Raw genomic sequence first — 26,531 nt, 5'->3', positions numbered from 1 at the left:
GCTCTCGCAGCACCAGGAGCCGCGCCGTCCCCGCCGCCGCTGGGACTCCCTCCACGGGCAGAGAGGGGGAGAATGACGGAGCTCCAGTCCGCCTTGCTACTGCGGAGACAACTAGCAGGTACCCGGGCTGTCGGCCGGCGGGGGGCGCGGGGGGGGGAGGCGATCCGTTGCGGGGACGTAGGGGAGCGGTGGGGAGGGGAGTGGAGGCCGGCCTTTGAGGGGCTGGGGCCTGCGGTGGGGGGAAGGGGCGCCGGCTCGGAGGAGGGGGTGGGCGGCCGGCGGGGGCTGTGTGTGTGTGAGGGGGAAGGGGAGATTATGGCCCCCCCTCGCCGCTCTCCTGCCCAGCCGGGAGCTGAGGGAACTAGGCCGAGGGGGGGAGGGGGAGCCTGCCTGGCGATCGCTGCCAGGGGAGCCGGGGGGAGGGGTGCGGAGGGCCGTCATGGCGGGGGGGGAGCGTTTCCTTCGTTGCCCCCGTCCCGTCAGGGAAGTGGGGGTTGGCAACGGCTCTGCTCGCCTGTGTCGTCCCCCCCGCCCCCACCGTATGCCTGGCAGCCTCCCCGATCTCTCTTACGGCCCTGTCCTCCCGGGGCTGGGGGGCGTGGGGAGGGGGAAAGGAGCCGGAGCTTTCCTCCCCGCAGAGTGGGGAATGCGTGCGGGGAAGTCTCCGTGGTGTGAGGGGATGTTTGTCAGGGCCCGAAAAGAAGCGTAGGAGGGAGGGTTCCCCCCCTGGAAACGGTACTTCAGGCCCGAGGTGAACCGCCTCGCTACGCACACCTTCCTGTGGGGACCTGAGGTGCCCCCGTCCCGCCTCCCCTCCCCGGCTCCCACCCTCACCTCCCGTGCCCTGCGCCGGGGAGGGCGGATCGGGAGGGGGAGGCCGCTTCCCCCTTTGTTGTCAGAGGAGCTGGGGGCTCTGCAGGCACTGACGAGAGGGAGAGGACCGGGCAGCACCGGGAGCCGGGCGGGCCGGCCCTGGGGAGGGCGAGCGGGGCTGCCCGCCGCGTGCTGCGGGGGGGGGGGGGGGGGGGGGGGGGGGGGCAGGGAGCCCGCAGGGAGGGGCGAGGGGGTCCGCCGGGGGCGAGAGGGCGGGACGGGTGCGGGGAAGGAGGAGTTGGAGACTGGGCTCGGGGACAGGAAGGGCCGGAGCGCAGGGCCGGGCCCGCGGCGGAGGGGAGCGGGGCGGCAGCTCGGCTCCGCCATCGCCTGTCGCTGCCGCGCCCCCGCCCCCTCCCTTTGTCCCCGGGCGGGCGGGCGGCCGCGCGCGCTGGCCCTGGTGGGCCGCCGCCACCGCCGAGGGGACCTGGCGCGGCCCGGCCCGGTGGCGGCGCGCATGCGCGGGGCCGCCCGGGCGGCGGGGCGCACAATGCAGCTCCATGTGTCGCTCGCTGCCAGATTTAAAGAGAAACGAGCCGGCAGCCGGGTGCGGCGGGCAGCCCGCCGCCGCTCCCTCCCCCACTCGCACATGTGCCCCGCATCCTCTGCCTTCTGGGCTGCCGCGGCCCGGGTAGAGTAATCCCCTCGGGAAAACGCACCGGTCTGGCCGGCACCTTGGGCGAATCCGATTGCCTTTTTCGTCCCTTACGTAAAAATTGCTTCCTACCCAGATAAGGAGATGTGTGGTAGGTGTACCTAAACTCAGGCAAATGCAGCGCTGGCTGGAGTCTGCTGAGTAGCCGTACAAAGGGACAGGGTCGCTGAGTGGCACAGGAATTACTGGAGGAGGATTTTGGCTTGAGACTTCAGTAATGTCTTTGAAAGCGTGAGAGTGGAAGACGACATCGTTAGCAGTAAGGAGGTGAAGTTGCATAACCAGGTATAGCAGGCTGGCTGTGTGTGTTGTATCTCCAGCACTATCTTCTGGTTTTAGTTGATGATAACTTTGAGAAACTTCAATGTAGTTAACTATCAGCACAGGATCTTTTTACCCCTTTAAGGTGACATTCTTTTTAAAAAAAAAAAAAAATCTCGTACAGAATGTGGCTGCACTCCCGGACAGAAGCATGCACCTCTTAATGCCTTAGTGACTGCCGAAGTTGTTAGTGACAGTCAGTGAGGTGCCTGCATGTTCGGATGTGCTAATAACACAAGATATAAGCTTACTGCAGGAGCTTCAGACAGGATTTGATCTGAAGCTTCTCTTTGCTGTAAGTGATCCTTCTAGGGAAGCAGTAGTGTCGAATAGTTGCTCTCTAAATTTGATAAAAATGGGCTTTTGATAACCTAGTGTAGTTCTTCAGCTGTCTGGAATTTCTTTTTTAACTGACTAATTGTGCTCCGTGAAGAAAGTTTGGCATTTAATTGAAGCCTCTTGGTAATAAGTATTACCTGTCATCTTATGTTGTGTAAGGTGTTTTTTTTTCTTGTCTTGTGAGGTTTTAGGAACTTCAGTAAGCACAGGCTGGTTTGGTATGTAAGTGGGCTTGTAGACTGTTAATTTGGGTGTTAACCTCAGTATACCTTTCTGCTCATTCTTTTCCAAAGGCTTCATGTGTAATGGGAAAAACTGGTAAGCTTTTCCAGTTGCCTATTACTGATACAGATTCAGCTGTACTGATTCAAGTACTGCAACCATTTGCCTTTAACATGCAAGTCTTTTGCGGGTCTTCTGTGTTTTAAGTAGTATTAGTGCCTTTGGTATACTTTTGCGTGTATTTAAAAAAAAAATTGAAACCGTATTAAAAGTGATAGTGAGTGTACATACTGAAGTGTGTGGTCAGTACTAAAGAAGAGTCTTGAACTCTTCAAAAGTGCTATCTGGAGTGACTGACCTGAGAAAGAAAATAGTTTATTCTGTGTGTGATAACCTAAGCAACACCTGAACTGAGCTGAAACTAGAGTCTGACACTGTTTTTTCTGATGGCAGGCTGCTTGAGGTCGCAATGCAGAGACTGAGCTTCATGATGTCTGATCTTCCTTCCCTACTGCTGACTGTCTTCTTCCAAGTCTCACCTGCTTCAGTGTGTCCCTTTGTTTACACCCACACTACTTGTTCTACCTCAAAACAAAAAAATCAAGATTGTGGTATTCTTTCACCTGGTGGGGCTGATACTTCAGTCCTTCTGCTACATGCAGCTTTTGCTTATAGCAAGTGTGGTGAGTCACTGGGTTGTACCTACAGGTTGGGTTTTGGAGGACAGCAAACAGGCAGTGGATATGAGTTACGTGATCTACACGAGTTTAAATTGCTCTAGATACTCACCTGTCAAATTAGCGTTATTCAAGCACAAGAGATCTCGAGTCAGAGCTGTTGGACTTGGAGCAGGACATCCAGAAGTGGAGGGAGGTTGAAGGGGGAATCTGAAACCCATGGAATGGTGGACCAGTTGACGAATATAAAAATGCTTTAATGGGTGAGACCCTGGATAGCTCTTTTCAATGCCAAGAGGGAAAAAAAACAATGACAGGAGGAGAAAGGAATGTGAAACAGTAGTTCTCGGAACAGTTACCTGTTTCGTCTTCCCTGTGCTTTGGTTCTTAATAAAGGCATGGGGAAGATGGGTGTTTATGGCATGGAGCACTTGAACAAAGTCTTCAAGAATTAAAACAGCTCATTAAAGTGAACGTCAACTGGTATGTCTTCTCTGTTGTCAGTGAGACTTAAAACCATGGCTCTTATCAAAACAGAGAACAAAACTTGACAACATAATCCAAGACTGCTCTAATAAGTGTATGAAGACAGACTTGTATTTTTTTTTTTTTGGAGCAAGCTGGCTTGTATTGTAACTGGAGCAGGTAACTAGTACCACAGCACCATATATACAGCATGCTTGTCAACTTAAGTGGCATGTTCTGGATGCTGATAATGCCGTAAGAGAAGGGATATTCAACGACAGGCACAAAATATGAGTTCAAGAAGTTAGTTGTGGGTTGTTCTTTTGGTTTTGGTATTCCCACGCCAGTACTAAGTAGCTTCACAATGTCCTTGCTAATGAAATACTGAGCTGTATCACCAGGGAGTTAACATAGTAGCTGTTTTTATATTGATGTGTGCTTGCCTCCATTTAAGCACAAGAACAGTTCAAGATAGTCAGAACTTTGGGTACTTTTTATTTTTTTTTTAAGTGTTTAAGTGAAGTGGTGAGCAGGGATCTCTGACTACCAAAGCCAGTTAGAGTGCTAGTAGCTGAAGGGAGGTGGTTCTCTGTAGGTGTCTGAAGCTAAATGGCTACTCCTTCTTAAATCAACTTAATTGTAAGCTCTAGCAGCTTCTGGAAATATCTTAAAATTTAATAAACATATTTGTTCTTGCAGATGCCCTTTTTTTTTTGAAGGAGAAAAGCAATTTGTTGTGGATTGGTAATAATGTGAAATAGAAGCCATGACCTGTCCACTTCTTCTTGTGGGTAAGGTGCAAGAAAAACTAAAAGCATGAAGTGCCTCTGAATTTGCAAAAAAAAGTCGACAGCAAGTATGTAGCACTAGATTAGCAGAGTTCAGCCCCCTGAGGAGGTGGGAGGAAGATAAACTGTGTTCTGCACAGCCCCAAAACTTCATACTCCTTAAAAAGAGGCACGAGGCAACTGAGAATGTAAAGCTTCTCTTCTGGTCTCCAGAGCTGTCAAGTCCAAGGGTTTTGCAGACTGAGGTGTTTCTCTGAATGCTTTTTTTTTTTCATCTTTCTGCCAAATCCTTGCTGACACAGAGACTTGTTAGAGTAGGCAAATGTGTCTAGTTCAACCAGGAAAATCGTGTAGGGAGGGTGCAGTTAAATTGGTAGCGCACAGTGGAACCAGAAGTGCGAGTCCTTTTTAACATAAACAGGGGAATAACCGTGCCCTTGTTGGCTGAAGTTGTACTGTGTTGTAGATATTCTCCAACTTAGGATACAGAAAAATCCACGCTAATATTGTTCTCAAACATGAGAAACATGGCATTATTTCAATTTAAAGTGTATACAGCTCCTGTTTCAAAGCAAAAATGTCAAATTAAAAATTAACAAGTTGGTAAAGGTCTTAAATACTTAATGTGACAGTTCAACAATTTTGCTTCCTTGTGTGGAAAAATCTTGCAGTGTAATGTTGAGCTAGTTGAATTTCTGGCAATTACATAGGGTTTACTTTTAAAATATTTGAGTAGTGAATTCTGAGGGAATTGGGGAATTAAGATCACTTAATTGAAGCTGAGATCTTCACCCATCTCTTGGGTGGCGGGTGGTATAAGAAGCCTTTGTTTATAGTTGAGTACTGGCTATTTACTGGCTTACAGTAGGTTTTGTCTGCAAGATAATCATTTGAGTGGCCCTGATCTGAAGTATTAAGTTGATGCTAGTCTGCCTGTTGGCTGCTATGGAGAGGTCAGTAATATTCTGTATTATCCTGAACAGTTAAGACTCCAAGGTCCTGCACATATCAAACTTAATTTCAGTATCCCTTAAAATGCTATAAACACCACCCATCTCCCTGCATATTTTTTTGAAAGGACTCTTTCATATTTTTAGCTAACCATCAATCTTTGCTCTGATGCTTTTTGGGATGCTCAGATACAGCATGGGTGTACCACTCGCTTTAACGCTGTTGCAGTCTAGGGCTCCATTGTAGCAGATAAGATAATCCTGCTTCTTGTGAGGATGTGTGACAGAATCATCAAAGCTACCTTGCTCATGATGACTTCATAGATAATATCATTGCTGAAATGCATGCCTTGTTATACTGCCTAGAGTGTGAGCAGTTACAAGCAGCCTGAATTTCTGTTGCACTGCAAATGATGTAAGGGATGTGACTTGCAGCAAACTTTACTAGCTGCTTGTTAGTTTTTCAAATGTACCTCTTGCAGAAAAAAGCTGAACTCTGCCTCTTCCAAGAAAAGAGTATTTGACAGCAGTCACAAGAGCAAAAATTCAGGGATGCTGGTAGTTTTGGAAAGTGAGGTTTAGCTAAACCTCAGAATGGAGGGGCCTGATGACTCAACTAGTTGCTTGAACAGGATGAAACAATGCTTCATAAGCTTCCTCCTTGATGGGTCAGCTGTAGTCACAGCCAGTTGGCTCGGGCTAGGTCAGCTTACTAATCTTTCAGGGAAAGAACCAAGCTCACCATAAATTATGAGCTCTTTCCTTCTCTACTCCTCCCGAACAAGGCATTGTAAGTTAGACTAGAGTTTGGACATAATCTGGATTTGACAGTGGAGTGATTTCTTCTAGTTCTGTTGGAGAATAGTGGAATGGGAGAATGCTGCTGGAGATCCTGGTAAATAAGGAGCAACATTAATACCTATTGAAAAAATACTTTTGTTAGAAGAATTCCTGCTTTGTTGAGAAGATCTTTATTTGGAGATGTTAAATAAGCCAAATCCCACTAAAACGTTTTGCTTTGCGTGACGGACCTGCTGCAGAACTGTAAACTGTAAGGCTTTGTTGATTTGCTATAATTTTTTTTAAGAGAAACTGATCTGGGATAAATCGAGTAGAGTGAATAATCTTCAAATAAAACCACGTGTTGTCATTATAACTGATTCTGCCTTGACTCTTCTGTATTTCTTCATTTTTTTTTTTTAAATGCAAGAAAGACTTTCAATACTACATGCGTAGTCAACTAAGACAGGATTACTTGGTCCCTTTTGTGGTTGGTACGAGTTGTTTTTAAATCACCCAAAGACCTATTCTAAACAGTTTGGAAAGAAGTGAACTTTCGAAGTAAGACTTATTTGCCTCAAGTAGTCATTCTGCTAAATTTGTTTCCTGTAATGTGTTCAGTGCAGCCTCTGTTTTGATCTAAAATACAGCTTTTTGTTTCCAACATAGGGATTGGGTTCTATTGAAGTGAACTGAACTGAATGGTGGCCGCTGTTCTGACAGCGTGAACTAACCAAATACTAAAATGAGCCTGCCAAGTTAGGTGCCTGGAGAAAGAAGAGCAGGTGGCTTGGGTGAGGAAGAGGCACTGTAACTCTTGAAACTCACGGTGTCTGCTTTTTTGTTCCAACATATGCGAACAGGATCTGGGTAACACTTCATGTGCAGGCCTGTTGTTGTGACCATGTTGCACCTGCTCTGTGCTTCAGTTTTCAGTGGTGTGTGGATATCTGTCAGTAGGCTGGTCTTGGCAAGACCTTTCGCTTACAGAATCTAGTAGGTCTGAGTTTTAGGCCATCCTGCAAGTGTAAATGTTCATATTTGCTTCTCAGGTCCAAGGCATATCAGCTGGAACAGAGATCAGATATCCAGACCTTGTAAGAATTCTAAGTATAGCAATCTAATTGAAATAGGATTCCATAAAAATAACTGCTCTCCTGGGCATGAATGTTAGCAGTGCTTATACAGGTTTATAATAATAGTAAAGACTTTTTGATAGAAATGCTTTGTAAAGGCTTTGACATACGGTCTGTCTGTGGATTGTTAGTTAAGGGAAACCTATTTCTGTGTAGTTGTCACAACACCTAGTAGGTCAAGCTGGCTGGTTTTTTAGCTGGCTTGTACTTGGTGCTGATCTAAAAGGTGATGCTGTCAGGAGTCATTTAGACAAGTATCTTAATTCTGAATATCAATGTAGCTCAAATTAGGATATGCAAACATGTTATTCATATTATAAGCAAGAGAGAAAACAAGCTGGAAAAGTGACCTTGACTTGCACAGAAACTTATGCATATGATGAGGAAAGCTTATGATGAACTCTTCAGATGTTAACATCTCCCTATGGCATAGTCTTGTGATACAGACTTCTAGTGGATTTCCTAGAATCTATTCCTGTATGTAAGCCACACATCCGAGAGCTCTTAGCTCTGTTCCACAGTACTGTTTCGTGACTGATGTGTATGTGACTGCTCAGAAGATACTTGGGTGGAATCTTTTTTGTAGCTTCAGTCTATTGGTAATTTGCAAACAGCTGTTAAGGAATTAACTTTTCCTGCTGTCCATGCTAAACTCAACTACATTGATGCGACTGGCACCTAGGATGACACTTGTCTTGCCAAATTCTAGCAGTCGTATGCAGTAGACATCTAAAGCTCTGTAGGTTCCTTTGTAGACGAGAGAAATAGATACATGTAGAGTGTGATTCATCTGACCTGTTCCTGACACCTGCTTTGCGATGAGATAATCATGGAGTCTCAGGAACTACTTACCCTGATAAGATCTCTAGTGAATGCTGCTGAGGGTGACTGACTCAAATACAGGTGGATGCAGGCACTCGCCTAATACTTGTCTGACTCTTAATAGTGGGAACGTGCATCAGACACTGAGGACAAAATGAAGGTGGCATTTCTGTTATACTGAGTGTAATAGATTAATGTGCTGCAGTTGACTATAGGCAAACCACTGAATGTTTCCTGGTGAGATACTTGCTTCCTTTCAGATGTCAACTTCCAAATTGGGGTTTTTTCCAATCCTTTTAGCTATACATGTTCCCTTCCTCACACCACTTCCCCCTAAATTTCAGACCTCACTGGGAATGGTGCTGTGGGTGTTTTTCTTTAACAGACCTGTTCAACCTCCATTTTGGCCTGGGTGATGCAACTGTGCTAGATTCTGGTGTGATGGGATTACACAGCATGCTTCAAGCAGTCTAGTCAAAGAGGGCTTTTCAGGAAATGGTTTATCTCAATTTCTACCAAGATTACATGACTGATACTAATTTGAATTAAATTACTAAATTAAATGTACTGCTGAGAATCTTAATTCTGGAAGCATAACTATTTCAAAACTTTAAACGATACCATGGAATTCAAAAGCTTTCATCAGTATGTTTTGTATTTCCAGTGTTTTGTGGAAGCGGACTTGGACAGGAATAACTGGAACACCATCTTCATATTGAGAGAAAAGACTTGTGGGCTTAGTAGGCACACTGCACTGCACAGTTACTTAAGTTACTGAGTTCAGACATTTGCTTAATGGCAAACACATCAGGGGGAGGGAGAAAGAGGCCTTCCTTCTGTGTGTGGTAAGCGTGGGATGTTGGGAAAGGACTGGTTTGAGTGTGTGTACATAGGAGGTTTCTATCTATGAAAAGTGCTGCAGAAAGAAAATGTCTCAAAATAGGTCATCTGTATTCTTGCCTGTTTTTACGAGTCAAGTAAAATGGTGCATGGGAACAGATTGTGGGCTAGGTGAACTGGGTTGCCAGGTCAGCTGGGTAGCTGGGTATCTGTCCTCTAGTTGAGACTCTTGAGAGAGCTGGGTTTGAGACCTTTGCGTTGAGATCAATGTCTGAAGGAGCATTGACAACGTCTATCAGTGGCCACCTCCATGGATATAAGGGGCTGGGGAACTCCTTAAGAAACAAGGCTGGACCAAAGACCTGCAGGCTTCCGGTTAATGTGTTAAGAGTCAGTTTTCTACTAAATAGACAATTGAAAGTTCAGGTTAGCTGTCTTCAGGTATGCCACAACTCAGGTGAATGTGGAGCTACAGAACATACACCATGAAGAAACTTGAGTTGTAGCTTATGCCTAGAATAACATGACACCTTACTAGGAAAGGAATTCCAGTCTCTTATCTAGTCAGGTTTCTCTGGTACTATAACCTTAATCCACCGACCTATAGTGGCAGTTACAGGAGCTTCTGCCTCTTTACTTTGGGCTAGTGCTGCCGTCCTCTTGCTCACAGAGCTGAGCTGTGGCCCTGGCTAAGAAGTTGATTGAGGGTAAAACCAAAAGTCAAATGAGAAACCCACAACCTTGTCCTCCATCCTTCCAAAACCTGCTTCACTATGTGAATCCTTGGAAGGCCCTACAGGTATAGCTGGGGAGATGGCAAGCAAAGCATGATGATGCAGCAGTGCAAGAAGCTGTGTAGCACTGCACTGAGATGATTTCCATGAGCAACTTGCCTGTTAATGCTAACTCTACAACCCTCCCTACAAATTCTCTGAACTAAGAAAATTAGATTTGTAGAAGTCTGTAACGCTGCCCTTACCAACAGGGGCTGTCAGATGGAGCGCTGGAAATTAGTCAGCTGCCAGGCTAAAGTTGTCAAATCTAAAGCTGCTACTGAACTGGTTGGTAGAATCTCTTATTCTTAAGACAGGTTTGTCTTTACTGCTTCAGTCTCACTCCAAAATAATTACAGTGTCCTTCCTACAGCTAAAACTGTTCTCTCTTAATTGTTATCTTATTTGTCACTGCCAAAGCGGCTACCAGGAGTGTGCGTACCTCATGCTGTGTTTTGTCTAAACTTTTTGGATGAGCTTGTGGAGCAAGATAGAACACGGATGAGCTTGTGGAGCAAGACAGAACACGATGAAAGCAGATAATATGGAGAGCTCTGGGAATGCATCTGTGCAAGGAGATCATGTTACTTTATCTCAGCCCTAATCTGGAATCAGAGACTTACAGCTGGGTATGCAGGCAGAAAGGAAAGTCTTGGAAATCATAACTGACTGCTGTTAAGTAATATAGTTATATGGAAGCCACAGCTTGGGCTGTCGAGAAGAAGAGTCTAGGACAAGGGGTTTCAGTCTGTACAGTTGTTAGAAGCTCCCAGACTAGTGCTGAGACTCACAAACAGCAACGAAGAAAAAACAAGCCTAATGTATAGCAAATGTGAAGCTCTGATATGTCCTGCTTGTTCTGGGAACTGTGGGTAAGTCAGCTAGATGATTTCTCCAGAAGCCTTAGACAGGACTTGGGCTGTCTGGTGTCTGTTTTTGTGCTGGACTCAATCCACTGGCTGCACAAAACTCAACCACTGTGTAATTTACTAAAGAAGCTGTTATTAAAAATTATGTAGAAGCTTATATTTTTGAAAGCTTTTTACTGTAATGTAGCTTGATATACTCTGAAGTGTTCATATGCAGTGGTTGGCTGGGTAAAACACCAAGCTGAAAAGTTTAGATGCCGTACATAGCTGTGACATGTAGCCATGGGGCTCTTTCTGCTTAGTCATTTTTGTTGATGCTGGTTTGCTTTTGGATTGGTCAAAGTCTCTTGGCTTATATAAAGGCAGTTTTAGAGAGTGTGGGAACATCAGTAGCTTGGTGTAACCTAAACACTGAAACTGGAAGCACAGCTTATAGTGCTGTGCTGGCTCAAGTTTAAGGCAATAGTAACGTAGTTCTGCTTTAGTAAAAGCTAAGCTGCTGAAGGAGCACTGTGTTGTGTTGGCAGATCATGTGGGAGGGTAGGCATTGGCCATTAAAGTCTGTTCTGAACTTAAACAGCTCTGTAGGATTATGGGCCTTTAGTCTTCCTCACCTCCCAAATCAGGTATTGGTTCAGGACTGGAATGAAAGGAACTGAGTGTCTAATTTAAAGCAGCCACAGGACTCTTCCCAGTATGTTGCTGCGTGGCAGCTATCCAGGTTTGTGCTGCTTTGGCTGTCAGCTGCTGCTTGAGCTGCGAAGGACTCTACCTGAAGCTGCGTCTAGGCTGAATGTAAGAATTTTTTTTCCTCTGAGAAGAAAAATTTCTATTATATTGAACTATTAGAAATGCCAAAAATACTAAACCAGAGTGTAATATACAGTAGTAACAAGTAAATTGCACTTGTTTAGGCACAGACATGATGGAAATGTGTTAATGTACTTGTTTACATTTAGAAAGTATCTATACAGTGTATCTTTAGCTAGACAAGAAATTTCAAAGGAAAATTGAGTGTTGAAAAAACAATGTGGAGGAATCCAGTTCTTTATAGGTTTCTAACTTCTCTGCTTTTCTAGCTCTTCAGCAGGGCTGTGTAGAGGACCTGCACCAAGAGCTTGTTCCCCCTCTCCCTGCCTGGAGGAGGGAATGAATCCTTTGCTTTCTGAAGCATATTCATCATCCATGTGTTCGCCTAGGAAAAATCCTGTTCAGGCTGCAAGTAGTTAATGACTAGCGGGTAGGAAATGACAGATGTAGAGAACAGGTGTCTCCTGCTCTGGAGTGCATGTCAGTGTTACCAGAGGCTCTGGTTGGTGGGCAGCAGTCCCTCTGCCTAGCAGCAGGCTTCTGTGGCTGAGTGTAGTGTGTGTGTGCGTGCTCTTTTCTTGCCATGGTGGCATCACTATTCGTTTGGGAGTTTGGCGCATGGATTTCACTACTGCGTGAGTCTCAGCTTCTGAAGAGATAGGTGGTACTACTAGTTAACTTCTCTGATAAGCAGCACTGGCTATATCCAGGGGAAAAATCCCAAACCAAACCAACCCTAGCCTTCAGTGTTTGCAAGTTTTAATGAGTAGCAGCTCTTAGCATGGTAAAGCAGCCAAGGATGATGTCTTTTGTGTCCCAGTGCAAAACCTTCCTGAGCCTTCCTTTTCTTGCCTGCCAACCAGCCATTAGTTGATGTTCAGTTTAGCATAAATAATCTGGATGGAAAAGCTCATTTAAGCTTGCCTGTGGTAATTCTGCATACCTCTGGTGGAGAAGGTGCCTGAGCTTATATCCGTTGTTTTACCTCAGCTTGAAGTATTTGTGCAAGCAGTAGCGATTTGAACTATGCTTCAATATTCCTACTGTGGAAGGAAAAAGAGAACCTTTTACAAGCAGACACCAGTGCCACCTCCTATCAAAGAAGTAACGTCATAATTTGCTTTATAGGCAACATCCACTAAGCAAATTTCCATAACTGCTGTAACTGAAGATTTTTGTCAATGGCTGTCCCTTTCATACAGTTTATAGATTTTTCTGCATTACAAGAGTTGGCACCCAGCAATCTTACTGTTCTCACAAGATCTCTTGCGATACAGTGCTGCAAGGTATTGGGTATGAGTCAGAGTGTAAGAGCTGGCTTTCATTGGGAACAAGTACATGAAAATGTTTGAAAGGACTTGAGGATAAAAAAATGTTATTTGCAGGCTGAGACAGATGTAAAAAGAAATTGAAATAGCACAAATCAAGAAATGGAGAAGAAAATGTGTATGTTGGACTCTAAAATAGTGTGGTATATTTAGACAGAAGCATGCTGAATTTGCTGGAGTCTGAACTTCTGGCAGGCTTGTTTACAGTCTTATCACTGAGAAGTGATAACTAGCAAACAATAAGGAAGCTAAATGTGAGCAGCTTGAGTTATAGCAGTTTACACAGGCCCAAACTATTTTCTCCCTGAGGAAATGAAGGAACTTGTGTTTTGGAGGCTTAAATTCAAGTCTGAAAGTCTTAAGGTGAGGTACTCAAATCTAATACTTGAACTTTTTCTGTTGACTTCTGTAGCTGTTATGCTGGATATTCTGTATTACAATACTAATCTGATATCCAAAAGGATGACTTGAAGTGTTCTGAACAGAGGTGGCTTTTTTGCACAAGCTATAGACAAAATTTTTTTAATAAAATCCTGCATGAAAAAGCAGGTTATATTCAACTACTAATGTGGTGGAACTTCTAATATCTGATGCTGGAGGAATGTTTGTAGTAGGGAGGTAGTAAGGGACTGATGAAGTCCATGTGAAACTAGTCCATGTGAGACCTAGTCTCTCTGCCCCTTTAACCTAAAATTAAATAGAACTGTTACTCAAGCTCATGCAGCTGTTTCCACAAAGCTTCATAGATGCCAGAGGGTGAAAACTGGTCTGTTTAGTGGAGGTGTGGCCATGCTATAGGTTTTGGTTTTGAAGCTTGTATCTTGGTTAAATAGCCTGCGATACTACCTTTTGTTTCAGGCGTTGTCTTGAGAAACATGATTTGGTTCAATACCGAAGTCTTTTGTCCTGCAACTTGGAGTGAATGGTTGACCTCATCCATTGACTAAACCCCTGCTGAGTAGCTTCTAAGAAAAGCCCTTCCAATACATTTTTTGGGATTTTAGCATTGAGTCATCTATGTGGATAATTTTGACTCTGAATTACAAAGTTGGTATTTCTGCTATCTACCTCTTCAGGACCTTGGTCCTTCACGTGAGCGGAGCACTTTCTTTTCCTTGCGTGGACTTAGTCTCTTGTAGGGCTTGAATTGATTCTTCTTGCATTTTTTTAACTGTGCTTTAAATAGTGAAGAACAGTGCCAAACAGTGACTGCAAGCTTATGAGCAAATCAGTTTGGACCTAACAGTAGCCGTTTCTCCATAAAGGTATGAATGAGGTTCTCGCTTGAAGTTCTTCTGTATGTACCTGAGGGCATTATAAGGACCTCTGAACTTAAGTCTGTGATTCTTAGAAATCAAGGCAAAATACAGTTGTTGGGTTTACAAAGAGGGAATATGTAGGCTGACTGTGCTGTGGAGTGTAATAATGAGGGCTGTATCATGTCTGTCAGGATTTAAAGTAAGTGCAGTAGTAACTGTAAAATAAAACAAACAAAAAAAATCCCTAATTTAATCTGGAAACTACTGACCAGTTGAAGGAATAACTTTTTCTCCCCTTACCCTGTCCTAAATAGGATAATCTCTATTTAGATAGATACGTCAGGACTTTGTATGTACTGTCGGAAGTGTTGGATCAAGAATTTCAATTTGGCATCAATATAGCATTTAAATTAGCTCTTGACCCAAAGCTATCAGTTAAGAGATGTTCTCTCCCCTCCCACCCCAAGTTGAATTTTAGACAGAACTCATCCGAGGTGTTAATTTCTGAATCTTACGTTTTTTTTCCTGGAGCAGGCTGAAAACAGAAGCTCAGTGGAGTCTGCCTCTAGGTTTGACTTCTGCATGGCTATTTCCAGAGAAGCCTTCTATCTGGCACTAACTGTGTGAATTGGCCCATGAACTTAGAATCTTGTATTGCTTATCATGAGTGGAGAGAACTGTGAAACAAAAGGAAAAAAAAAACACAACACCAAAAAAACCCCAAAACAAAAACAAAAACAAACCCCCAAAAAACCCCAAAAAACCCAAACAAACAAAAAACAAAAACAAACAACCAACAACCTCCAAAACATAAACAGGATAACAGCTTATCTTCTATGCTTTCTTCTAGTAGTTCAGAATGTAGTAAATCATTAGCTCCAGAATGCACTGGGCACAGATCTCAAATGCTTTCAGATTCTGGAAGGAATCATTTGAGGGAAGTAGGATGTTAGTTTTAAATAAAACCATAGTGTGACTTTGTTCTTCTGTTAACATTTTCTAGAGTTAAAGATAGACTTCAGTTTAATCTGGCTCATCGGGGTTCTTATAAAGCTGTACGGCTTTTTTTGTTAGTAGAAAATCCGTTTTCTGACTTGCACACGTGCCTGTTGGTATCTAGTTTAGGAGACCATGTCCCACAGTTCTGAGTTATTTTGGCTTTTTTGCTCATGATGTGCTTAGTTTTAGAGTCAGATGATGGGTCTCGGCTCTGGCAGCGTGCTGTTGTGTGTGGTAGGGAGTGGAGGATACTCACTCAGGCCATAAGTCCATCAGTAGGCGCCAAATCACTGAAAGTCACGGGGTTTTTTGGTCATGTATAGAGGCATGAGCAAAACCAGCGAATGCGTATCATAGACACCTAAAGTCACTTTTAAATTCTTTTTCCTACACAGAGCTCAACAAAAATCCAGTGGAAGGCTTTTCAGCGGGCTTAATAGATGACAATGATCTTTATCGATGGGAAGTCCTTATTATTGGTCCTCCAGATACACTATAGTAAGTACTGATACTTATACAGAAACTTAAGTGAACTTGGATTTACTAGTTCTAGTTTGGTCTAAGTGAGTAGAACATAACCTAAATCCTCATATTGACTAAGTTAGGTAATGCCATTCTGTTGCTAGTAAAATACCTGTAAATAGCTGAATTTGCTATATAGAAGTTCTAAACTGCTTTGCTCCCCAGGGAAAATGCAACACTGATCCCTTTGTGCTTGTGTAGAAATGAGAATGAATAGGCTGTACTTAGAGGCAGCTTCTGTTTTCTTGCGTGTTTAAGGCAGGTATAATCCACTACTTGCTGTTACTGCTGCAAAGCTCTCATTTAGCTGATAGTACAATTTAAAACTCTTACAGCTTCATGCTGGGGACTGTAGGAAAATATTCGAGAGGGATGTAGTTGGGGAAACTGCAGCAGACCATAGAATTAGCCTTGAGTGCTATCAGTTTGAGATGGGAGAACTTCCTAGTGTGACCTAGAGTACTTCAGTATTGAACAAATTTGAATTGTTGGCAGACATTGCACAATGGGCTTCAAAAAGCTTGTATCTTCATCCTAAGGTCTAGGTTCTCTAATTGACATTTGAACACAAAAACTATGTAGTTCATACAGTAACTTCTTTTCCAGGACTTCAAGTTCACTGTGTTTTTGCACTGCTATATACCTGAAGCACTCTGGCACATGCAGTGTGGGTTTGTTGTTTTTAAAAAAAAGAGCTCTGGCTAATTGAGAGAATGATTTCTCTTTCTCATTTATATACGGTCATCTACTCTAGCTCCTGGGAGAAGGTTCTGTGCCCAGAAGAGGTCAGTGTAAAGTGTAGCTCTTGAAGATGAGCTATGTTCTTCATTAAGCTGCTCTAGTGGTAAATTACTGATACAAAAAGCCTAGTGACATTTACTTGAGGTCAATTTTAGTTCCAACGTGAAGTTGTTGTATATCTCTGTCTGCAGACTTCTGAATAAGTACTTAAGCACAGTAATTGAATTGCTTTGCTTCTCCTCAAGCTCCCTACACTGTGATTCTCAAGTCTTGCATGAGATGAATTCTCCAACTTCTGTTGACCTCTTTTGAATAGTCTTGTAGTGGCTCCATTATATTCTCATGGCCATTTTAGAAATACTGTCAGTAAAGAAATACTGCTTCTAATTGAACCTTTTCTTATATGTTAAAATTTGCAATAGCATTTTTCCCCCCACTCGATAAGGTACTGAGCTTGTTTGAGGCTTTTCATGTAAGAAGCTCTTCTGTTCCAGTCCCTAGTTGCTGCTTTTCAAGGTGGTGTTATACTGAATCCTTCCTCCCTGATCTGTTTTATGATGACAATGTAACAGTTTAACTTAACCAGGCGGTTCAAAATTTTCAAACTTTAATCTCATTCCTGGTCCTACTTTATTTATTCTGAGTTTAAAACGAGTCAGTGCATGACTACTGACAGACTCCTTTATCAGGAATATTGCTAAAAATGGCACTGATCTCCCCGATTGACAGTTGTGCTTCGTTAACTAGTTTCTAATGTGTGTCTAATTCAAGAGCTGTATTTATATGTAGTTGATGAGGGGCAACCAGGGATGCCATACAGCCTACTAGCTCTGGGATCTGCTTCTTTAAAAGGGGAAAGAAGAACTTTTTTTGCTTTGAAAGAAAGGACTTAACTGGTTTGGGACTGTCAACACATGTAACCTAACTTTCCTTTGTCTTGACTAGTACGGATGTTAAAATAGCCAATGTTTCTGGAATTCTTACCCTCCCCAGGATCAAGGATTCTTTGGAAACTAGCTGCCTTTTCTAAAACTTCTGGAAAACTAATACTGTGGGTTCAGATCCCCTCAGCTCCTTTATTTTTAAGAGCCAAGTTGCTTAGATTTAGTGCTTTTTGGGTATAGGGGTTTTATTTTGAGACACTTGCTAGAACTGCACATCTATGGTTAGTGGTGGTAAACTTGTTATTTTCTCAGTAGCCTGTGGGCTTTGGATACTGGCTCCTACTCATTTACAAATCAGGAAAAAAACTGCACTGAACAGCTTTGTCTTTTCTACACCAATTCTTTTGTCTGTGTGGCTACTGAGTAGCTTGTCATACTGCACATCCCATGCCACCTTCTTTGGAGGTTATGTTCCAGTTTTTGTAATGTTTCCCTCTGCAATTTCAAATTTTGTTAGACTTCAATTACAAGAAATGACAGTGACAGGGCAAATGTTACAGTACTTATGAGTGAAGTATTCCAGCTATAAGGCTCTCCATTTAATATAGGCCTTCCCACTTTTCGAAGGGACTATTCCTGGGTATTGAAACCTAGTTATTTAAAAAAACCAACAAACTGTTACCTTGGTTAAGTATGGGCCTGTAACTCCACATGAAAAATCAATGTCTCTTGTTTATTGTTGTGGTTTTTTTGGTTTAGTGGGTATGTCGCTGTCATGTCCGAGTCCCTTTTAGCTTGGTGTTGAAAAGGAAGTGTTGGGATTCTTTTTACAAAGTAATGCTGTAGACACAACTATAAAGCTTTCTGTAACTTTTCACTGAGGCTCATTGCTGCAGGTTGATACCAAGAAATTAGGACTGACATGTCTAAAGGAGAAAATAAACAGGTATCTGCTGGGTTGTACTTGAGAAGGGGGGTTATTGGCAATATTTTTTTTTGCTGTTAATAAATGTACTGGGAGGAAAGGTTTAAATTGTAATTCCAGATGGTGAATTCCTGGGCAGTTTTTTGGTATTTTTTGGTGTGTGTGTGTGTGTGTGGTTTTTCCCCTCTGGAACATCATCCCCAACGCTGTACCTTTTTTAGAATTAGGAACTGGCAGTATCTTGTGAAAGGATCTTCTCAATCTAGAAACTCTTTGCATATGGAAGTGTTGGTACTGTTAATTACCAACATGATGTTAAGCTGTGTGAGGGGTAAACTTGGAGGTTTTGATACATCAGTAAGTTCCAATCTTCAGTTTAAGCTTACAAGAAACTCTACTAAGATATTTTTGATTCCCCAGTGAAGGTGGTGTTTTCAAGGCTCATCTTACTTTTCCAAAAGACTATCCACTGAGGCCGCCAAAAATGAAATTCATCACAGAAATCTGGCATCCAAATGGTAAGAAATGTCAAAGTTTCAATTTCTTTTTGCAATTAAGAACTAAAATGCGGTGAAGACAAATGGATACATTTCTGTTCATGTTAGAAATATGAAACTCTGTTTTCTTTGCCATCTTCAATTCATAAAGGAGTAATAACCATGGCAGAGTTTTTAATAGTGCCGCTCCTAGCGGCTGCTCCTAAAGTATTTTCAGAAGCTGCTGAAAGTAGCTTCTTGAATGCTTGGTAACTGTTCAGGGATTTTTTATTATTATTTTTTTCCGAAGTGTGAAATTCTGGTCTGAGAAGAAACTTGACTTCTGTAGCTGCCTTTTGTTATACCTTCAAATATTTCATCTTAGTATTACTAACTTGGCAGTTCAGTATAGAAGGCCCAAGGTTGTCCTCTGGTGAAGCATGAAAGGAAATACCGGCGTCTTTAGTCCCTCCAAAGGAGGAGACTCCTAGTGTTTCATTTACTTACGGACTGCTGGATGTAGATGGGAAGGTAAAATAAAGGGAAGAAGGTTTTTATTGGGAGGGAAAGTACTCGTTCTGTTTCTGAAGTCATTATTGAAGTTGTAGATGTTGAAAGCTAGGAGGAGACCAGCACAGTGCTCCCGTCATAAGGGACAGGGAATATTTTGCTGCTGTGTCAGTTTTAGCTCTGGAAATATCAGAGTACTTGTCAGGCAGTTTCTAATTCCAGCAGCTTAAATCATATTCCAATATATTGCAGTAACATCCAGCTGATGCTGTTGCTGTGGAAAAAAAGTCACTCTCCAGATTGCTGAACTTAACAGAAAAAGCTTTACTGGAAGGCTGTCTAAATAGTTGTGAAAGTTGCAGCGTGATGTTAGAATTAAGTTCTTCCTCCCCATGTGCCCTTTCTGCCAGAAGTCCAGGCATAATAACAGGCTTCCAGCAAGCCCTATTTGTTACAGATTGAGTTCTGCAATAGTTAATTACTTTCCTGTCTTCACTAACATGCTTTCAGACTAGCTGGAGTGAAGATTAACAGTTCCATAACTATCCTGAAGAAATGCCAGCATGTTGTTCATTACTGAAATATGCCTTGTTCTATTTTGTAGTTGACAAGAATGGCGATGTCTGCATTTCAATTCTTCATGAGCCTGGAGAAGACAAATACGGCTATGAAAAACCTGAGGAACGTTGGCTTCCCATTCACACAGTGGAAACTATAATGATTAGTGTTATTTCTATGCTGGCAGATCCCAATGGTGATTCTCCTGCTAACGTTGATGCAGCGGTAAGATTTGTTTTCTTGGTCTGGCAATTGTCTTCAGTGTAGAGACTGGAACTTGTAATGGGGTGTTGCTTCTGGTCTGACAAACAGTACAGTAACTTTTGGAATAACCTTTTATATCGCAGGCTAAGGCTACCTCTTTGGGAGAAGAGTCATGTTGTCAAAGAGAATAACTAGTTAGCCCTGGGAAACTTCGAAGAGATTGCAAAGGAGAGATGCTGTCAAGTTTCATAGGCAGCGGATTAATTTATTTTCTGCAGTAATGCATTTCTCTCTACTAAATGCATTGTGCACAGAGATACTGAATCAATAAACTTCAGCTCCTTTAGTCTTTAAAAAATCAAGGAAGCTGGCTGTAAAATCTGTGTGGCTATACACACATGGTGATTACAGCTGCCATTAAGTTTAGCTGCAGAAGTTAATGTATTCTGGAACCTTTTTTTTTGTTCCTAGTATGTATAATGCACCAACTTTTATAACCTGTTAACAGATCTATTGATTTGAATGGAAGGAGAGAATGTGGTGGGGTCCCTCAGTATAATTACGCTGTGATTTTTTTTTTTTGCATCCACTTCTACAGCAGCCTTCCTGGATCATGGATTAAAGCCGTAGGTTTGACTGTGTAGGTCTGTACTATGAGAATGTACTTGAAAGCTTCACGAGGCGCCTGGCCTTCAGCTCTGGAGGAAGTGTTGCCCCAGACTGGAATGACTGGCTAAGGAGTGAGGAAGAAAGGCTGGTTTACAGTCCAGACCAGGGTGAATCTGCAGTCAGGGTTCAGTCCTAAGTGAGAAGCGTTTCATGCAGCATGGTGCTTCTGGAGCATGGCCTGTTCTGCATGGATGTATAAACACAAATAGCAGCTCTCTAGAAGAGCTGTGTTTATAGCAGAATAGCAATTAAACTAATAACTGTTTGTGGTAGAGAGAAAAAATTCTTGGGTTTTGGGGGGGTGGAGACAGGGAGTAGGGGAACAGGCTTCAGGCCCCATTCATCTGAGACACACCAACACGCTTTTTCCTTTGAACTACTGCTGAATTGCAGCTCAGCAGTGTCTAATACATGCTGTCCTCTCACAAAGGAGGAGTTCTAGGTCTTTTAACTGGGGGAGTGAGGAAAAGGGAGACGGTAATCAGAAGGTGCAAAGTTTTCTAGAGGGATGTTAGCTGGCTTGACAGAGCAGGTTATACCTTCCCAAAGTGGGTGGGAGTTTAATTTCCTGAAGCCTTTGATCTGCTGTGCTGTATTTCCAAAGATGGTTGAGCTCTGCTGAAAAGTCATCATGGGAATAGTCTCATATGGAACAAACTTGATGGGAAGAAACCCAAAAAGAGAGATAGAAAGTCTTAGTGAAGAATTGCCTTGTTTAAGTCTCTTGAGTGTTGGACCTCCCCTTTTGGTGTTACTGGTGGAAACAAATACCCAGGACACGTGGGCCTTTTCTGCTGGCAAACCTTGAGAACACTCGAAGGAGCAAGTTATTAGTGAAACGCTAAAAGTACTTGAATTTGTAAACTGAGGAATTCTAATGTAGCTGACCTAACACTGGAGAAAGCTTATACTTTTAGCTCTGCTTGTTCCCTTCCTAGCATCACAAGTATTTTAATATTTCCATATTGTGCCCCACTCTGTGAGCTACTTCAGGAGTGATGGTTTTTGTCTTGGAGAGAGATGTTAGCTAGAAAACTATAGATTTGTTTACCTGAACCTTATGGTAAAGGTTGAAAATATCTTAAAGAAACACAGCCTTTTCTAGGCAAGCTTGAAAGAACAAAATCCAACTGTGAAGACAGTGCTATGACATCACTCTGGATGTTGGGAACTATTTTTCTGACTGTGGTATTGGATGTTCCAAGTAACTTTTAAACTTAATGTCCTGCTTGAGCAGCTTAGCGTCTCCTGCTGGATTGTAGATTGTATCCTCTTCATATTAACCAAAACATACTTCATCGGGGTAATGAAGAATCAGCAGCTCATGTGCTTTATTCAGAGCTGCTATCAAGATGTTTTGTAGTTGGTTTACTAGGTACAGGTTTACTGCAGCAACAGTACTTGGCAGTTACAAAAGATAGTTGTTACTAGAGATTAAAGCAGACAAAGTGAGTCTAGAGAATAAGGTGTTAGAGGCAGGTCACAGCATTATAGGAGCAGGGGATATACCTGCTTTCTGGAAAAATTAAGTATGCATGTTGGAGTGCTGTCTCTTAGAGTGGGAGAAAAATGAGGGACAGGAGCCTGAACAGATATTGTGAGGGGCAAATAGAACAGTTCATGATGTAAAATAAGAGTTTTGGAGAGATTGCTGTCAAATTGGAAACTTTGCTTGCTATTCAATTCTGAACACTGGTTTCATAGAAATACAAATATGAAAGGTAGAAACAAAACCTAAGAATCTGAAGCTAGGAGGGCACAAATTCAATGCTTTTCTTGGCCTTAAGCCATGTTGTGTAAGTGTCCTGTGTCCCAATCTGAGGAACCAAATGCTTGCTGTATTAATTGCTGAAAAAGAACAAATTAATTAGTAATCTTATTTGTGCTTTCACTGGAAAAATATGTCATACTGGGCTTTCCAACGTGCTGACTGGCTGGGTGAGCTTGGAGGTGGTAAATGTTAGGATATGCCAGTGACCCTAACTTTCTGTCACTCAAACGTGCTACAACCTTCACTGCAAGTAGGGGGTGAAAAGGTGTTGTGTGCTAGGTTGCTTCAGGTAAAACTGTGGTGGTGTGTTTTTTAACTCCCTCCCTTGCCCCAGCAGTGAGAATATATTGCTTATATCAACCCAACAACTGTAGGATTTATTTGATGAAGTAAGGTGTTCTTTATCATTTCCCACCACTTCTTGCCTGTGAGGCAGCACAGACCACGTCAACTTTAATCATATCATATGATGCTCCTACGCTTTCATCTGAGCTCATCATGAGACTGGTACAAAAAAATTGTAACTGGCTGCACTTTTTCCGGTGGGTTTTCATAGTACCATGGTGTGCACATCTCCAGGTTCAGACTTACCTCTTGCCTATCTTCCTGTTTGTCTTGGTTCTTCATCCATGCGGTTCTGGAGTCAGATGCCTGTTGCAGAGACCATCCCATAGGTGCGCTGTGGATTCTGTTAAGGGCTTTCTCATGGAGTCAGTATCTTGCAGCCATATGTAACTAGGGGGTGTTTTCATTCTAAGGACGCTGCTGTGCCTCTTCTGAGTACTGCAATTTCTATGCTTCTATCCTGGAGTGTCCTGGCTGGATTGAAAGGGCTTGAAAATGTCCTAAAAATCTCAGAATAACTACTGGCTCTGCAGTAGCTGTGTACCTTTTTTCATCACTGCAGTTGAAGACAATTTCTCTAACCCATAACAATAGCTTGTGGTCTAGAGTGAGTTTGCCGCAACTTTGCAGGCTGAAGTAAATAGATTCCATCCTAGATGTTGTGAATTATTGGTAGCCACCAGGTTAGTCTTGGAGAATGCCTAAAATTCAAGGGGGGAAGGCTGCATCCTCACTGTCTTGTGAGCAGCTTGCATAGAAATGTGGAGCAAGCTTTCAAAAGTCCTGAATGCTACAGGTTTTCAGCTCAATGATTGTAAGTAAGTCTAGGTGTTGACTAGATGGCTAATGTCTGAAAACATAAACAGCAAGAGCCTTCCTACGACTTGTACGTTGTTATAGGACTGACATCTGAAAGCTGTCTATTCAATTACAGAAAGAATGGAGAGAAGACAGAAATGGAGAATTTAAAAGAAAAGTTGCCCGCTGTGTAAGAAAAAGCCAAGAAACTGCTTTTGAGTGACACTTATTCAGCAGCTAGTAGCTTCACTTTTTTCAGGGTAAGTATCCTTCTAAAGACAAGTCAGTTACCTGAGTTGAGGATTTCCTGCTTAAGTATTGCTGAACTGATTTTTTTTCCCTCAAAAAAAAAACCAAAAAAAAACAAAAAAAAAAAACCAAAAAAACCCAACAAAACCCAAAACCTTTCTTCTCAGCTGCATAGTCTCAGTGGAGTTCTCTGGCTGTATGCAATACAAAAGACTAAAAGAATTTTCGTGTGCAATTACAGCCCCTTCTGCCAAGACTGGGGACCTTCTCTAGTGATCTTGTGTTTGTGCTGTTCCAAAGTTGAAATTCTCTTTCTCAGCATTCATCCTGCTTTATTAGTGCTTAGGGGTTACTAGAGCTGTAACAGAAGGGAGTAACCATTCTTTCATGTTCATTATTGTAAAGAACACTTGTTTGAATCTTAGAAGTATCTTGTCTTGCTATCTCAAGGTTTTATATCTATCTATATATATGGGGTTTATCTTGCAGATGTTGGTTGCATGTAGGTTTTAAATAAGACTTAGGTTGTTGGGAACCATTTGGAAAGGATTGCTTCAGGTGTCTGTGGGAAGCTTAATAGAAAGTCTGCTAGCATATCAGAAAGGATCAAGTTGAGATTACCCATACGTAATATCAAGACAGGTAGTGTTCTCTTCAGCAGCCCAAAACCTTTTTTACTGAGGAGGGCTCAGGAGTAGCTTCTGAAAAACGGCTGTATTCTGGAAACTGAGCTGTAGCACGTCTGAGTGCCTGGACAAGCTTTAACCTGAGAGTAGCTGATGTGATATTTGCACTTTATGCCACCCTGTTAAAAACAAGCTTCTGACTCAAGGTACTTACTCTAATTTGAACAATCCTATCCTAGTTTTAATAGGATCTTTATTTTTTACAATAAGCTCTTGTAGAAAGCTCTGTACTAAAATGGTCCTTAAATACCTGGCCTTCGGTCACTTAAATGTTGGTATGCCAAGGAAAAACTTCCTCAATGAGTAAATAATTTCCCACTCTTATTTTTCAAAGCAAAACAGAGCTGTTTGTTGAAGCTGCCTTTTCTTAACAGTTGGTTTGGCAAATAAACTGCTCTGACCCATTTGGCTGGAGAAGCCCAAACCCGTATGTACTAATTAGCTTCACTGTATGAAACTTGGGGACACTGGAAATATGGCATGGCATGTAGTTTAAAGGGGTTGTACTGTCTGAACGACTAGAACAGGTTACTAAATGCTCCTTCTAGTTAGTTTTTCTCCAAGGTTGTACAGGAGATACTTCCTTTCTTACACTTTTGTAAGAATTGTGGGGGTTGGGGGTGGGGGAAGGCTCCATCTGTGACAAACTAGTGCTGCAGTATCTCTTCTCTGCAGAGATGCTTTGATTGAACAGAACTTTCTCCAGCACAGAGGCAGCATGAAAAATGCTTAATACTGATCAAAAGACTAAGCAAAGGAACTGAATGTCTTGTACAACCGTCTATAACTAGAGTGTAAAAATTGTTAATGCAGCTGACAGTTTGTTCTCCCTTAGAGAAAGGGAGTAACTGTAACGCTCCAGAATATCCTTAACTAACCTCAGCTCTGTTGCCATGTTAAACTTGGCCATGGTGAAACAATGCTCATGACAAATACTGAAGTAATTGGCTGTGTTGCTTTTTTGGAAGGCAAAAGCTTTTCTAAGTCCTGGTGACTCCTCCTAAGTAAGTGATGGGCAATGAATTGGATGAGAAGGGGCCACATAGCTGGTTTCAAACAAGCACAGTCTGACTTGGTAGCTGTGGTGTTATTGCTTACTGAAGCACTGCACTGTCATTTTGTACTGCACTTCGCTGTTGAAGCAGCATCCATCATTCACAGTAAGTGATGCACGGAAGTTTCAATGATAAATCTACAAGTGTTGAGCCCTTTTTGTGTGAATAATCAAACGTTTACGCGCTGTGCACTTGAGAAGGAACACGAGTAACAGGAGCCTGAAAGTCTGATAGTTGAGTGTGGATACACAGTATGCTGAACTAACTCGAGTCTTTCTCAGGTGATGATTTTGGATTTATGCATCTTCTGTTTAGAGGTATGTGAAGCTCTTGAACAAGTAATGAGTATCTTCCTTGAGCCTGAAACGCTATTTAACACCTTTAAAATAATTGGGGATGATGAGGGGTTTTATTTTAATACCTGTGATTTCTTTGTAGGTCTCCAGTTGAGAATCATGGCACTGTTTTTTTTCCTGCACTCTACCCACCTATTGCTGGACTTCTGTTGTTACAAGTTGGCAAACACTGGCTGGAACTGGGCTGCAATAAAACATGCCAGTTATCAATGCTGACAAGAGCCTAACAAGTGCCAACACGAGATGATTACGCGTTTTGAAATCTAATAAACTGCTTTAACCTTCAGGAAGAATTGTAAAGATTTGTACATAGCACAACATGATCCGGATAATATATATACTGTTCATGTACATCCACAAATACACATTGTACCAAATAATGCTGTCTGTAGTTAGGAATAGAATTGTGTAAATTCTAAAGATTTTAGCAGGTTTTTCTCTCCCTGGTCATTGTTTCCTAGCAGTTTAAAAAAACAAAACAAAAAACAAACAAAACACGACAACAACTTGTGAAGCATGTCAAACTAAAACCAATTAGGATAAAGTTGGGTTTTTTGGCTTGTGTTTTTCTCCCCCCCCCCCACTCTAATTTTCCTTTGACCCACTGAGGCTTAATTAAAATCTCTTGCTTATTAAAATTTAGTATCTTTATTTTGGAAATGTACTCCCTTTTATTTCCCCCATCAGAACTAAATATTTTCCTAATTAAACCCTGAAAGGATTTGCTATCAATTACTTATGTCTGCTTTTATAATGACCTCTGTAGTCTCAAAGGTGCTTTCCCCCCTGCCCCCTGTCCACTCCTTTTTTTAAGCCCAATTGCACATACTTCTTGAATTGGGTATAGCAATAAAACTGGCCATGGTGCACCCTTGA

The 26,531-nt window shown here is 42.4% G+C and overlaps 1 protein-coding gene across 1 annotated transcript; it reads left to right on the top strand.

Moving 5' to 3' along the window:
* On the top strand, positions 1-26,531 carry UBE2G1 (ubiquitin conjugating enzyme E2 G1). The gene is made up of 6 exons (XM_086475210.1): positions 1-118; positions 15,302-15,404; positions 18,399-18,496; positions 19,569-19,747; positions 23,446-23,569; positions 25,738-26,531. The coding sequence occupies exons 1-5, from the start codon at positions 73-75 to the stop codon at positions 23,530-23,532; spliced, it is 513 nt and encodes a 170-aa protein (XP_086331336.1). The 5' UTR covers positions 1-72; the 3' UTR covers positions 23,533-23,569; positions 25,738-26,531.

Source organism: Leptosomus discolor, chromosome 18 (assembly GCF_034619465.1).
Source record: "Leptosomus discolor isolate bLepDis1 chromosome 18, bLepDis1.hap2, whole genome shotgun sequence".
Taxonomy (NCBI): Eukaryota; Metazoa; Chordata; class Aves; order Leptosomiformes; family Leptosomidae; genus Leptosomus; species Leptosomus discolor.
This window is presented reverse-complemented; position numbering and strand designations above follow the sequence as displayed.